General features: G+C 47.5%; 1 protein-coding gene across 6 annotated transcripts in view; it reads left to right on the plus strand.

The window, feature by feature from the left end:
* The first annotated feature begins 3,864 nt into the window (after nucleotides 1–3,864).
* Nucleotides 3,865–15,709, plus strand: part of ncf4 (neutrophil cytosolic factor 4) — a 46,656-nt gene continuing 34,811 nt past the window's right edge. The window contains exons 1-5 of one of the 6 annotated variants that reach the window (XM_069909500.1): nucleotides 3,865–4,026; nucleotides 8,291–8,416; nucleotides 10,309–10,415; nucleotides 14,553–14,748; nucleotides 14,907–14,991. In XM_069909500.1, the coding sequence (XP_069765601.1) occupies nucleotides 14,723–14,748; nucleotides 14,907–14,991 (111 nt within the window). In that variant the 5' untranslated portion in view covers nucleotides 3,865–4,026; nucleotides 8,291–8,416; nucleotides 10,309–10,415; nucleotides 14,553–14,722. Of the gene's footprint in view, nucleotides 4,027–8,199; nucleotides 8,417–10,308; nucleotides 10,416–14,552; nucleotides 14,749–14,906; nucleotides 14,992–15,709 lie in introns of those variants that run through there. The other 5 variants (XM_069909505.1, XM_069909503.1, XM_069909501.1 and 2 more) reach the window with 5 other exon arrangements.

Genomic DNA, 15,709 nt, shown 5'->3' on the forward strand with positions numbered 1-15,709 from the left:
AAGTGTGATTGTGCCACCAAGGAGCGAGGAGCGAGCGAAGGAGCTGGGCTTGAAATTCGGAATTCAAAAATGAAAATACCTGTGATGTAGCCATCTTCTCCAGTGAGTGTTAACTTTTAATCATGATCTTGTGACTATATATAGTTAGTTTTATTATTGTTTAAGATGTTTTAGTGTATTGGGAAGTGAAAAGGTAAAATATATGCACAGTAAACCAAGATACATATAGAGAAGAGACATATAAGGCAATTGAACAAATGAAAAGTGGCAAAGCAGCAGGTATGGATGGAATCCCCCCAGAGGTCTGGAAGGCTGGCGGCAAAACTCTGCATGCCAAACTGCATGTGTTTTTCAAGTTCTGCTAGGACCAAGGAAAGCTGCCTCAGGATCTTCGTGATGCCATCATCATCACCCTGTACAAAAACAAAGGCGAGAAATCAGACTGCTCAAACTACAGGGGAATCACGCTGCTCTCCATTGCAGGCAAAATCTTCGCTAGGATTCTCCTAAATAGAATAATACCTAGTGTCACTGAAAATGTCCTCCCAGAATCACAGTGTGGCTTTCGCGCAAACAGAGGAACTACTGACATGGTATTTGCCCTCAGACAGCTCCAAGAAAAGTGCAGAGAACAAAACAAAGGATTCTACATCACCTTTGTTGACTTCACCAAAGCCTTCGACACCATGAGCAGGAAAGGGCTTTGGCAAATACTAGAGCGCCTCGGATGCCCCCCAAAGTTCCTCAACATGGTTATCCAACTGCACGAAAACCAACAAGGTCGGGTCAGATACAGCAGTGAGCTCTCTGAACTCTTCTCCATTAACAATGGCGTGAAGCAAGGCTGCGTTCTCACACCAACCCTCTTTTCAATCTTCTTCAGCATGATGCTGAAACAAGCCATGAAAGACCTCAACAATGAAGTCACTGTTTACATCCGGTACCGCACGGATGGCAGTCTCTTCAATCTGAGGCGCCTGCAAGCTCACACCAAGACACAAGAGCAACTTGTCCGTGAACTACTCTTTGCAGATGATGCCGCTTTAGTTGCCCATTCAGAGCCAGTTCTTCAGCGCTTGACGTCCTGTTTTGCGGAAACTCAAAATGTTTGGCCTGGAAGTCAGCCTGAAGAAAACGGAGGTCCTCCATCAGCCAGCTCCCCACCATGACTACCAGCCCCCCAACATCTCCATCGGGCACACAAAACTCAATACAGTCAACCAGTTTACCTATCTCGGCTGCACCATTTCATCAGATGCAAGGATCGACAACGAGACAGACAACAGACTCACCAAGGCAAATAGCGCCTTTAGAAGATTACACAAAAGAGTTTGGAAAAACAACCAACTGAAAAACCTCACAAAGATTAATGTATACAGAGCCGTTGTCATACCCACACTCCTGTTCGGCTCCGAATCATGGGTCCTCTACCCACATCACCTACGGCTCCTAGAACGCTTCCACCAGCATTGTCTCCGCTCCATCCTCAACATTCATTGGAGCGACTTCATCTCCAACATCGAAGTACTTGAGATGGCAGAGGCCACGCTGCTGAAGATCCAACTGCACTGGGTAGGTCACATCTCCAGAATGGAGGACCATCGCCTTCCCAAGATCGTGTTATATGGCGAGCTCTCCACTGGCCACCGAGACAGAGGTGCACCAAAGAAGAGGTACAAGGACTGCCTAAAGAAATCTTTTGGTGCCTGTCACATTGACCACCGCCAGTGGGCTGATATCGCCTCAAACTATGCATCTTGGCGCCTCACAGTTCGGCGGGCAGCAACCTCCTTTGAAGAAGACCGCAGAGCCCACCTCACTGACAAAAGACAAAGGAGGAAAAACACAACACCCAACCCCAACCAACCAATTTCCCCTTGCAACCGCTGCAACCGTGTCTGCCTGTCCCGCGTCGGACTTGTCAGCCACAAACGAGCCTGCAGCTGACGTGGACATTACCCCTCCATAAATCTTCATCCACGAAGCCAAGCCAAAGAAAGAAACCAAGATAAACATTTGACCAATTAAGGTCCCTATGTTACCTGTTCGGACTTAAATACAAATTTGAGTTAAAGACAGAACTAGGTAATGGAACTCGTATTTAACCCAGGGACGGCCTGTACCTCACCCGTGCCTTAGAATACCTCAACATCACATCCCTGCTCATCCTGAAATGAACACCAGCGTTGCATTTGGTTCCTTCACCACCAACTCAACCTACAAGTTTACCTTCAGGCAATCCCAGGTCCCTTTTGCATCTGGGTATTTGTAATGGTATGGATTGTATAGAGTCATTGGCTGGTTAAGGCACGGGGTGGCCCGCCCCCCAGTGACATTCTCCCCTGGACTCCTCTCCTGTGGCCTAGGCCATAAAGGTCGAGCCACCTCTCCCTTCACTGCACTTCCCTAGTTTGGATCCTGGCCAGCAAGTCTTCTGTACAATAAAGCCTATCGTTCCCCTCAGTCTTTGTCCTTGAAGATATTGGGGCAACTGGTAATGCCCAACAGTATTTTCAAATTTCTCCCCTTTTTTTTAAAAAAATGGTCTGCTTGTGACTTTTCACTGACAGAACTTTTTATTGGAGCAAGAAAAATTATTTAGAGTGTTTTCGAATTTTCTTTTGTCCTCGGACTTTGTAAAGAAAGGAAACAAGTGAAGCTTGGAGCCTGGTCCCAGATCAGTTGTAACAAAAGCCTTTATCTTGCCCGTAAGGGAAATCTGCCACAGGGCACCACACTCACTTATGCAAGGCGTGTACAGCAGCTGCATCGGACACAACTGAACAAGCAATAGCTATAAACCGTGCGGAGTTGGTATGTTGCCCATGTGGATTGTCCCCGGGGATGCTGGATTCCTTCCGCCATCCAATTGGGTGCAATCGGGCACCACAGGCTCATGGGTTGGAGAGACCTGTTACTGTGCTGTATGTCTAGATTATAAACAAATAAATAGACAGAAACCTATAAAGGTGCTAGATATAGAGGAACAACAGAACTCACCGCCCCTTGAGCTGGTGCAGGTACAGCACTATAACTAGTTAAGTGAAAGAAGAAGTCCGGTAGAATGCTGGTTTGTCAGTGTGCACCACAAAAGCCCCACACCATTCCAGGCACACACACCTCCACATCAGCTTGGGCTCCTGAACCTCAGCTACTTTCCTTGAGGGAGGGGGGGAGAAAAAGAAACCCACCCCCTCGCTGGTCAATGTGGCTGGCCCATTTGATTAACAGAGCCACTGGTGACATACATGTGTGTGTGCGGTCTTTTGAAAAGGCCAGTGGCAAGGGGAGTGCTCAGCATGGGTGGGCTCAGCCTCGACTGACAAATGTGGTGGCTTCTGATTGGGTTCCTGCCAGAGAGGACCCACGACCCTCCATGTTACAAACTTACAGCCTAGTTTTGTACGCGACCTGCTTATGACAACTGTAATATTCGTCTTAGTCGCAGGATACCTGTAATAAACCCACAGACCACAGACAGAGAACCATTGCCTTGGTGCCATAGTTCTGTGCCTTGCTTGTGTCCGCATTGTTGAAACATCTCCTTTTATCGTGCACTAACTGAAACTGATCTATCCTTGTAAAACCATACAGCCAGCCTTTCAGCCCATCTATTCCATACTAATCTCATTGACCTGTTCCCGTCATAGCCCTTTTATATTTATTTTCTCTTGTTTAAGTTCAAATTCAAGTTTATTTATCAACTTGATGAAACAGTGTTCTCTGACCCACGGTACAAAATACACACACAGACCTAACACGCACACGAATAAATAATACATTTGCACGGTAAAATAAATAAATGTTATTGCTAAATAAATAGGAGAGTCTTGGAGGGTGAGTGTGAGCAGTTCATCAGTCATTCAGCGTTCTCCCTGCCCGTGGGAAGAAGCTGTCCCTCAGCCTGGCAGTGCTGGCTCAGATCCTCCTGTATTTCTTCCCCGACGGGAGCAACTGTAAGATGCTGTGTGCGAGGTGAAGGGGGTCCTCAATGATTTTGCGCGCTCTCTTCAGACTACAATCCTGGTAAATCATGTTGATGGGGGAAGAGAGACTCCTCTCTGCCACTCTTAAGGTCCTGTGGATTGATCTCCGATTCATTTCTCTGCAGTAACCGTACCACGCTGTGACATAGCCAGCCAGGGCATTCTTGATAGAGGAGGTTGGCATGATGGTGGCTGTTAACCTTGCCCATTGTTCCTCAGCCTGGTGGTGCTGGGTCTGATGTTTTCCCGTCAGGAGTACCTGAAAGATGCTGCGTGGTGGGGGTGGGGGGGGGGTGGTGGGGGGGTGGAAGGGGTCCTCAATAAATTTACACGCCCTCTTCAGATAACGATCCCGGTAGATCAAGTCAATGGGTGGGAGGTGCTGTTGCACCTTCCAGACAAGTGAGGAGATGTTGTGTGTCCATGATAAGTCGTTTGTTAAGTGAACTCCAAGGAATTGGTTCTGTCCACTTCAGTTGTTGATGTCTGTCCAATATTCTGTCTATTTACAATAATTCAACTTGTGAGTGTAATTTACCTGCACTGCTGCAGCAGGTAAGAATTTTGGATCATCTGTGTCTTTTACTTCTATATATGGCAATAAACACTCTCATCTCTGCACACCTGTGTGCTAAACTGGCTCCCGTTCACACTGAAGGCCCATGACTGCATTGCCAGATCCACCTCCAAGTGTCAAGTTTGCAGGTGACACAACAGCCTCTTCAGCCACAACAAGGAGTCACGCTACAGAGACGGGAGATCTCGTGAAATGGTGTGAGAATACCAATCTGAGCCTCAATGTGGACAAGACGATGGAGAGATGCTTGTGGACCGGAAGGACCAGGGATGACCACCCTTCGCTACACATCAACAGCTCGCTTGTGGCAAGAGTGGAGAGCACCAAGTTCATTGGAGTCCACTGAACTAGTGACCTATCGTGGGCACACGACATCCCCTCACTTGTCAGGAAGGTGCTGCACTTCCTGAGAAGACCAAAGCGGGCCACCATCCTCTCAACCTTCTACCGGAAGCTTTATTGAGAACGTCCTGGCCGACTGCATCGGTTGCTGCAGAGAAATCGATCAGAGGCCAATCCACAGGACCGTAAGAGCGGAAGAGAGGATCACTGGAGCCTCCCTTCCACCCATTGACATGATCCACCGGGATCATTGTCTGAAGAGGGCGCGCAAAATCGTCAAGGACCCCCTTCCACCCCATACACGGCATCTTTCAGCTGCTCCCGTTGGGGAATAGATACAGGAGTAGCAGAGCCAGCACCACCAGGCTGAGAAATAACTTCTTCCCATGGGCAGTGAGACTGATGAACTGCCCATACAAACCCTCCGAGACGCTACTATTTATTTAACAATATTTATTTAATTTTCTGATGCATATACATACTGCATATGTTACATTTGTCTGTTTGTGTGAGATGTCTGGATGTGTTTGCATGTTCTTAGCACCGAGGAACTGAGAACGCCGTTCCTTCGGGGTCGAACCTGTACAATCGGATGATAATAAACTTGGGCTCATCTCCTCCCAAGCACTGCCACCAGCTGGTCATGAGAATAATTACCGGGGAAATGCAAGGCTTTGTCGAATGCATTCAGTGGTGCTGACATATGACGGTGGGGCCTTGTCACAGCTATATAAATGGAGCGCCTAACCCTGACTTTTTAAATAATATTTTTATTGATTTTATACATATAAACATGTGTATATATAGTAAAACATGTGTATATATAGTACACTTACAGCATGTGCAATGAAAATGATAAATTACACAGCTCAGCAAGTTCTAAAGGGATATAGAGTCCATCCATGATATATAACATATAAACATATCTAATAATTTTTACACAGATAGTCGTGTCTCAAACCCTTACCCTCTAAACTCGATGCCCTTACCATCATTGTACAGCTTTTTTAAAAAATCTATTTTCGTTCCTGGAGTTAAACAGCAAAGTACTAAAATTTAGGATTTCGATTATGCCTGGAGGTTGTGGACAAGATTCAGGAATGGGCCTCACAACATTTGAAACCTTCTATTTGAGTTGCCAATTGAATAAAGAATCTTTTCTAGACCCTTAGCCACTAAGCATGGGGAGATGAGGCAACGTCCTTCCTTCTAAGCGATATCACACACCTGGCGAAGAGAGAAAGAACTCGACCGTTGGCCAGAGTTAAAAGAACCTCACCCTCTCCAGTTCTGCCAAAAAGGATTAGGCTCTGAATTGAAGGATAAAGTCCAAAACGCATCTTTCCAATAACCTTTGAGACGAGGACACATCCAAAACATATGGATTAGAGAAGCCTGTCCCCTCTTACATTTATCGCAGCACGGGCCTAGCTCTGAATAAATACGAGATCATTTAACTTTAGACATATGAGGCTTTCAATTGGAACAAGCAACGACGGACACATAAAGATGTACTACTAACCATCTTCAAAAATTGAATCCCAAACCTCGTCCGATATTGAAAGGTTTAAATCCTGTTCCCAGGTATTTTAAATTTTAACTAAGAGAGCATGCCTTAAACCTACCAACATCATAAATAATGAATGTTAGACCTCAGCGAGAAACAAAAAAACGTTCACATCAGGCACCCTAGGGAAAATCAGGCATTGAAAGAAAACGTCTGATTTGCAAATATCTGAAAAAAATGAGGATTTGGTAAATGGAAATTTTTAGAAAGATGTTGCAAAGTTGTTGTCAATGAGAAGATCTTTGAAATGTTCAATACCCAATCATGAAAAGACCTTGTGTCACCTTCCTGCTATCGAAATGAAGCTCCTAACCCTGACCTTTGATGCAATTTTATTGAGCTCAGTGTTGGTAGTTTCCAGTAAGAAATGGGTGACAGTTAAGTAAAATCAGGAGTGATGAAACATATTCAAAATGATTGCAACAATTTCAGCTGTGGTTGAGTGAGTAGTGAGGAGATGAGCTGGCTCTGGAACAGTTCAGCCTGACTCATTTCACTCCTTCGATGCTCCACTCCTATTTGTGACCTCTGATCTGTTTGGGAGCAGGTAGCAGAATGAAATATAAAATGGCAGAGCTGCCACTGTTGCGGTCCTGGGGAGGCAGTGCTCTCCTGCGGGGGCCCAACCACCAAGTCTGACAGCGGGGCCCGGGCCCAAGATAGCGTCGCCTTATGATGGACAGCGGCCTCGAAGGGTTTCAGACTCGGAGGGCGGGAGAGCAGCGGACTGGGGCAGGGCACAGGTAAAGGGGCAAACACACACACACCTGCCCTCCTCTCTCCCCCTCCCCCACCTCCCCTTTGAGAAGGAGAAGAAGCAGAGGAGACGACCTCAGTGGCGGTGACCGCGCTGGTGGGCCAGCTGGGGGGGGGCACAGGCAGCGAGCTGTTGGCGACTTGCGGGCGAGGAAACACTGGCGTCTTGAAGTTGAGGGACTCGCACCAGGCTGCCGGAGACCGGCTCATGAGAGCCAGCTATCAGAACCACAATTTGTGAGGGCACTGAGGGCAAGAAGGGCCCCCGAAGGGTGCTGACGGCTTTTTCATCGTTTCGGAGGTTTGGACTGGAGTTCTGTGCGGCTGTGGGAGCGCGGAGTCAAATCCATGGACACTTGGTGTCTCTGGGAACTCTCTTTCGCTTCGCTTTCACTGACTGTAAGGGGCACCAAGTAATGCTAATGGTAGACTAAAGGCAATTACATGTAATATTACATTCCTGTTTTATTACATGATAATAAATCGTATCTGGTCGGTCCTGGAAAGGAATGAAGATGGAGGGACTCAGGAAGTCAGGCAACTTCCCCCCCTCCATTCCCCACTCACCCACCCTATCCACCCTAGGTGCCACAATCAGCCGTACTCTGAAATTTCAGTCGAATGACACATCGGAGTTATAAGAGTGGCCACAGGAAGGATGGGTAAGCTCCTCACAGACAGCGCTGGGTTGGGGGGGGGGTGGGGCGGGGACGGAATCTGGCTCGCCATTGCTCCGCAGTGCCACGCTAACATCACTCACTCTGGACTAACAGCAGGGTCCGTCCCCAGACGTTTGCCATGGTGTTATCTCCAGCCCTAGGAGGACACTGAGTAAATGGCAAAGGAGACGCTGTTGGCTGGCAGCTGGCCAGATGTGCCTCACTGAGTCCTTTTACACACCTGCACACTTGCCCAGAAAGGCAATTACAAAACCTTGATTTTCATGTACTGTTATTAAAGAAAATGTTTCTCCTGTAAAACCATAGAATACCACAGCAAAACCTGTGGACCTTCATTTGGACCATATCCCTCCATCAGTAAATCAGATCAACAATTTTGCAGATGGCACAAAGATTGAAGGTGTTGTGGATGGCAAAGATTTTCAAAGCTTGCAGAAGGATCTGGAACAGCAGATGGAATTTAATGCAGACAAGTGTGAGATGTATCATTTTGGAAGGACCAAGCAAGGTAGGACATACACGGTGAATGGTCGGGCACTGAGGAATGTGGTAGAACAGAGGGATCTGGGAATATAGGCACATCATCCCTGAAAGTGGTATCACAGGTGGATAGGGTTGTAAAGAGAGCCTTTGGCATATTAGCCTTCATAAATCAAAGAATTGAGTAGAGGAGTTGGGATGTTATGGTAAAGTTGTACAAGACATGGGTGAAGCCAAATTTGGAGAACTGTGCAGTTTTGGTCACCTAACTACAGGAAAGATATCAATAAGATTGAAAGAGCGTAGAGAAGATTTACTTGGATGATGCCTAGACTTTAGGATTTGAGTTACAGGGAAAGGTTAAACAGGTTAGGACTTTATTCCCTGGAGTGTAGAAGAACGAGGTGAGATTTGATAGTTATTAAAAATTATGAGGGGGATAGACAGAGTAAATGTAGGGGGAACATTAGAAGGAACTTCTTCAAACAGATAGCGCTGGGGGTGTGGAATGAGCTGCCAGTTGAAGTGGTGAATGCGGCCTCAATTTTAATATTTAAGACAGGCACATTTATGGAAGGAGTATAGAGGGCTATGGATTGGGTGCAGGTCAGTGGGACAAAGCGGAATAATAGTTTGGCACAGACCAGAAGGGGTCTGTTTTCTGTGCTGTAATGTTTTATGGTTCTATCGGAGAGGGTGACACCAAAATGAATGGCTATAAAATGTTTCAGCAGAAATTTGTTATTTTTTATAAAAATACCCCCTGTCGTTACTTAGAGCAACAAAAACATTTTTCATGAGCCCAATTTTCATGTATCCCCACACTAATGAAATTCGATGCTCATTAACTTTTTTGAGCCTCCTAACGTCCTTTGGTCAGAGCCGGCGTTATTCTTCCAATGACATGAGACTTTGAATCGCGTGGTGTCGTCCACGTGCGCTACCAGCTCGCGCTGTTGTTCTCGCTGCTGGTGAAGTTTTTACAGTCAAACGTTCTGGTGTTTTAGCTACAATATTGTGGGTCATTAGTATTTGTGAACCGATATCAATAACATTTTGGAGACTGAAGTAGTAATTAAAGGAAAAGTAGGACAAAAATCGAAAAAGGTTTCTGCTCAGTGACTCATTCAATTAAGAAAGATTTTACAAAACAATTTTGTTAATATTCATATAATCTACAAAATATTACATTTAATCATCTTCCAACAATATCGCATATTATTCTATACTTTTACAACTATATATTGGAGGGAGGGTGGGTGACACCATGAGTTACCACACTGGGTGACACCAACCCTAGTGGCGATATTACAGCACCAATGACCTGCTTTCGCTCTCCCCGTGTCTGCGTGGGATTTCTCTGGGTGCTCCTGTTCCCTCCCACCCTCGAGAAACGTACTGGGGTTGGAGGTTAATTGGGTGTAATTGGGTGGCACGGGCCGGAAGGGCCTGTTACCGAGCTGTGTGTCTCACCGCATACAAAAAAAAATGTAGTATAAAATAAAAATTCATTTGTTTCATTTATAAGAGACCCAAGGTTACAGGATCTTGTTTTCACAACCTGTGGGACGGAGCTAATTCCCAGCCTGGCAGTCCTGACCTTGATGCTGTTTTACCGCCTTCCTGATGGTAGTGGTGAAGCGCAAATACAAGGGTCTTCAGTAGGGCTCTGGGTTTAGGCGGGAAACTTGGGTTATATGTGGGTAGATAGGGGCGGAGCCTGGGGGAGGAGCCAGCCATCTGCACAACCCATCACCAGTGAATCTCAGTTCACTGCAAGTGGTTCAAAGATAGTTTGTGCTGGATGGTTGGGATCCTTGGTAATTCTTTGGGCCCTATATTTGAGCAATGCCCCCGGTGAATGTTTGTCAATAGAAGAAAGGGAGACCCTAGTGATCTTGACCATTTTAATTGCTCCAGATGCCAGCATCTCGTGTCTCCAGAAACTGGGGGCCATCTTGAAAGAAGAAATGGGGTGAGGTGGCTGTGGAAATTCCAGAATTAAATGCCCAAACAGCAGAAAGTAGGTAAGCAATAACTGAAGGAAAAGCAACAGTGATTGGGGTAGGTTTAGAGGAACACCATGGTTGTCCTGGGGCCAGGTTCTGCCAGGTTTAGAGGAACACCATGGTTCTCCCTGGGCCAGGCTCTCCCAGGTTTAGAGGAACACCATGGTTCTCCCGGGGCCAGGCTCTCCCAGGTTTAGAGGAACACCATGGTTCTCCCGGGGCCAGGCTCTCCCAGGTTTAGAGGAACACCATGGTTCTCCCGGGGCCAGGCTCTCCCAGGTTTAGAGGAACACCATGGTTCTCCCGGGGCCAGGCTCTCAAAGGTTTAGAGGAACACCATGGTTCTCCCGGGGCCAGGCTCTCCCAGGTTTAGAGGAACACCATGGTTCTCCTGGGGCTGGTCAGGGAAGACAACTAATTTGGCAAGTTCCAATTATTGCTACAAGATACAACCTTCTGAATTGCCACTTATATCTAAATTTAGATGGGGAGGGAGTTTCATGCTTTCTGCTGAGGCTGTGGTTTTAAGCACACATGCAATTTTGTAACTGCAAATCTCTAGTCAGAAGGCAGTGAATGGAAATTAGTGCCAAATCATCCCTAAAAGGCAGGATGTGGTCAGAGTGCTTTAAAAAGGCCCAATTTATGTGGCTGTAGAGGAGAAGGATGGGCAAAACCGAGAGTATCCCATTAGCAACTGTTTTCTCAGCCCTTTGAATAGTACGCGTTTCCAATATCTCAACATAGGGGATGGGAAAGATTGGACAAGTTCAAACCATTTACCATTGAGCAAAGGAGGCTGTGGGGACTCTGGAACAGAGCAGATTGCAGGGAATTCCATTGTTTAAAATTATGGAGTGGCCAGAGGGAATAAGGAAGGTATATTTCCCATAACACCAGGCAGAAGTTGTTTAAGGTACAGTAAAAACCCATGGTAAATAGAATTAAAGGAAATGAGAGCCTCAAGCAACCGGCAAAAAGGAAAATATATTTAAAAATGTTTTAAAATAAATAAGAATACAATAATAGGTAAAAATATCCGCAAGTTTAAAATTGTAAATATTCTCTGCGGTAACACAGAGAAGATGGGAGCCAATATTCAGCCAGCGGAGGGCCTTCGTCGGGCTTTGCTCGTTTGAATAAAGTTGTGAGAAACAGCGATGGCGTTGCCCAGGATGACGCCGCATGCCGTTGGGGTGACTCTCTTAAAGTGTCTCCTTATCCCTGCTCAATAAAAGTTGCCCTGGTCAGAAGCTTTATCAGTACATTGGGGGGTGGGGGATGGTTTAATTGTCTTTAATGTTATTGTTGGTCTTTCAGGCAGCTCTGTGGAGGGGGGAAGGAACATGCAGATCTCTGTCCATGGTCTCATGCGCTGTCAGACTGAGACCACCCGCAAATTGGAGGAACAACACCTCATCTTCTGACTGGGCCCCCTCCAACCGGATGGCATTAACATCGACTTCTGTGGCTTTCGTTAAACTTCCCCCCCGCACCCCCCCCCCCCCCCACCACCACCTTTCTTCCCTCTCCCCCAGCTCTGTCTCTCCCTTTGGTCTCCTTTCACACAAACATGATAAATTCTTACCTTGTCCCTTATCAGATCCCACTAACACCTTGAGTTGGTCTGGATTCCACCTCCCAGCCGGGCACTGTCTGAATTCTGAGACTTTCTACTTCTGGCTTATTCCTTGAATTAAAAAAAATGTAAACTTACAGCATGATAACAGGCCACTTTGGCCCACGAGTCCGTGCTACCCAATTATCCTACAGCCCCCAGTAAATTTTGAACAGTGGGAGGAAACCAGAGCCCACACACAGACTTGGGGAGATCATGCAAACTCCTTACAGACAACAAAGGAATTTGAACCCTGGTCCAGATCTCTGGCACTGTAAAGGTGTTGCACTAACCGCCAGGCCAACTGTGCTGTGCAGAAGAAGGGCTCAGGCCTGAAACATTGGCAACATACTGTATCTTTGTCTCCTATGGACGCTGAAAAGACCAACAGAGTTCCTCCACAGCCCTTCTGTGTGTTTTACTCCCTTTGTAGATACAGATACTGTGGTCTATGCTTTCTTTCCGAGAACCCTTGTGTTTTTTCACTGCGAAAATTGTCACCAATGTGCTTACTTCCCTAAAGTTAGATGATATTCTCTGACAATTTCCCTTTTTTTTTGTAAACGTGAAATAAATGGCAGCTGTGTTTCTGAGTGGAAAGAAATGCTCACTTTGACAGGGAACAGGTTGCTGGAGAGAATGAGCAGGTAGTGGTAGAGACAGGTCTGATGGGATTGTTTAAGAGGCTTTGACATAGATGTGGAGATAGGCCAGGAATGGAGAGGCATGGATCATATGCTGGCAGCAGAGATTGACAATGCTAGATAAGCGTAGCTGGTCAAACTGCGTCCATTACATAGCAGAGATAATGATACATAACCAATGTTTGGGGCTTGAGCTCATCGTCAAGGAATGAGTAAAATGTAGGCAGTCCTCGATGCGGAGAGAGTGCGGGTGCTCGGCGAAGCGATCTCCCAGTCTGCATCCAACCTCTCCCAATGTAGAGAAAGCTGGATCTGACATTCAGTCTCCAGTATGCATTTGGCGCAGATGCGTGGTGGGGGAAATCTCAGGGCTGTATGTGACGTCAGGCATATCACATGTAGGTCAACTAGTCCAGAATGACCTGGTCTGGCTAGGAGCAACCCTTTAAGACCTGCCAGTAGGCGTGGCTACGCTCTCAGCCAATCACAGTCGTCCTACACCACCATCTGTACATAGACACATTGGTGATAGAATCTGTACGATCACAGGCGGTACATTTTACTCATTTTTTGACGATGGGCTCATGCCCCAAACATAAATCAGAACTTTCAATTCGGAATGAACCATTGGTCGGAAACCTGGATGGCAAGCAGTGCAGAGGGCAGCACAAGTTAGGCACTCGCTGCATTTGAAGCGACCCCATGAGTCTCTTGGGATCTGTGAACTGGTCTGGTTTATTTACATTTTTCACAAGCTCCTTTTCGAAATGCAGTAAAACCGACTCGTAAACATGCTTGCTGCCTCAAATTTTATTCTGCATTAGCAATGAATGTCAAAGTCTCTCTCTTGTTACCAAATCTGGTCCAGCCTATCACTGAAGAGAAGAACAAAAGCTGCAGGTTTTTAATGTAAATGTAGACATACAGCAAGAGCCTGTACCGCCTGTGATCGTACAGATTCTATCACCAATGTGTCTATGTACAGATTGTAGTGTAGGATGACTGTGATTGGCTGAGAGAGTAGCCACACCTACTGGCAGGTCTTAAAGGATTTCTCCTAGCCAGACCAGGTCATTCTGGACTGGTCGACCTACTTGTGATATGCTCCAGTCTTTTAGTTAATAAAAGCCTTGGTTTGGATCAACAAGCTCCTTGCAGACAGCCCCAGAATTGAAACCGGGTCGCTGGCATTGGCACAGTGCTGTGCCAACCACTGCCGCAATTGGAATATTGAACAGAGACAGGGGGAAACATACGCAGGCACAGTGGGGGGGGGGGGGGGGGAGAGGGGGGAGAGAGAGACAGGCAGAGTCATAAAACAGATATAAGCCGCTTTCGGGTGGAATAGCCGGGAGAACGTGGCTCCGGTGCCGGGTGCGGGTGCGCGCGAAGAGACGTTCAGGTGGCAGTGCGCTGTTCTGGCACCTGAAAGGTCTGCAGCGGTGATGGGGGGAGGGGGGAGGCACTGTGGAGCAAATGCTGGCTCGTGTCGACTGTAGCCATAGTCCCTCCCGCTTTCAGGCGGCTAGGGGGAGCGCTCGGAAGCGCTCGGAACCCACCCGAGGAGAGTTGGGCAAGTACTCCTCGGGTCAGGGTTCTCCGCTTACAGGTGGCCTCCACAACAGCCGCACTCGGGTATTTTAGGTGGCTTTACACTAGGGTATTCTGGCCACCTGAAAGCGGCACTGAAGTTACTTCAGGAATTCAAAGGGGCATTTTTTTCACTCTGCAGTTACCAACTCAAGTTTGGTCACAGGAAGATGTACGTGCACCAATCCAGGCTTTCGGACCAGTCCGACAAACTTGATCTTCCAGTCCAACAGCATGGGCTGGGTTTCCCACGCATTTGTTTGCTCAGCCATTGATTCGCTTTCAACCTTTTTTAAAATGCAGAAAACCTGAAGAGCCTTCAACCAGAGAACTGCTGTCGTAATGTGGTTCAACTTCCTCAAACCAGATTCTGATTGTCACAGTTCGTCTGGAGCATTCTGCCCTTTGCTGCAGGACTGTACATCGTTTGCCTTTCCCTCTTCTGTCGTTGGACTTATCCGGAGCTTGTAACGATGCACCAGCAACTGAGGGGCGAGAGGTGAGGAATCCAGGATATCAGTTGTCCATTCAGCCTTTTCATGAGGGCTGGTACTGGGGTGGTGGTGGTGGGGGCATGGGGTGGGGGCAACCCTTTGGAGATGGGGTGTTGTCAGATCAGGCAGCAGAAGTATCAGATTTCCTCCTCTCTCTGGGCAGTGACTATGAACAGCTTCCTGACGATGTCCCGATGTCTGCCCACATTGCTGACGTCGAGCAGAATAAAGGGATCCCGACCTTTTGTGTGAGTAGTGCATTTGTTTTGCAAAGGGACGTACTCCCATTGCCAGGGTGGGGCGGAGGGGATGTGGGGGGGTGATGCAGAGACACACTGACTATTGGTCAATGTCCCAGAAATATTGCACGGCTAGACAGCCATGCAGTTTAAGGGTGGAATGTTGCTCAGAAGGTCTACCCTAGCACACAGAGGAACTCAGCAGGTCACCCAATATCAGGAACATCAGAATCAGGACACGCTCCAACAGGATAGTATTAACATCAACTTCTTTGCTTTCTGCGGCCCAACTGTTGCATTTTGACGGTTTGGGGGGGGGGGGACAGGGCTCCTTCTGCCCTCATGAGTGACATGCTCGCTCTCAACGATGGCCACACCTCCTGCCCGCTGATCTTCCCAGAGAGGCTGCCCAAGGACATCTGACTGTTCATCGCAGAGGAAGACTTCGACGTCCCCAGGAGGATGGCTGCCCAAGCAGACCTGCTATGGGCGGCGAAGAGGTATGCCTGCGCTTTGCTCGAGCAGGTGATGCCATCACATCATCGGCACCCGACCAGGGAGACCACCGACCGACCAACCAGCCAAATGCCAGACCCACCAGTGAGCAGTACTGTTTCTATCACCCAGAGTGGGATTCCAAGGCCTGTCGATGCTGCTCCCCCTGTGCATTCCAGGGGAGCGCACAGGCTGGCTGTCGTTAATGGCTGCAATGACCGGCCAACTGCAT

The sequence above is a fragment of the Narcine bancroftii genome, chromosome 13 (genome assembly GCF_036971445.1).
Source record: "Narcine bancroftii isolate sNarBan1 chromosome 13, sNarBan1.hap1, whole genome shotgun sequence".
NCBI lineage: Eukaryota > Metazoa > Chordata > Chondrichthyes > Torpediniformes > Narcinidae > Narcine > Narcine bancroftii.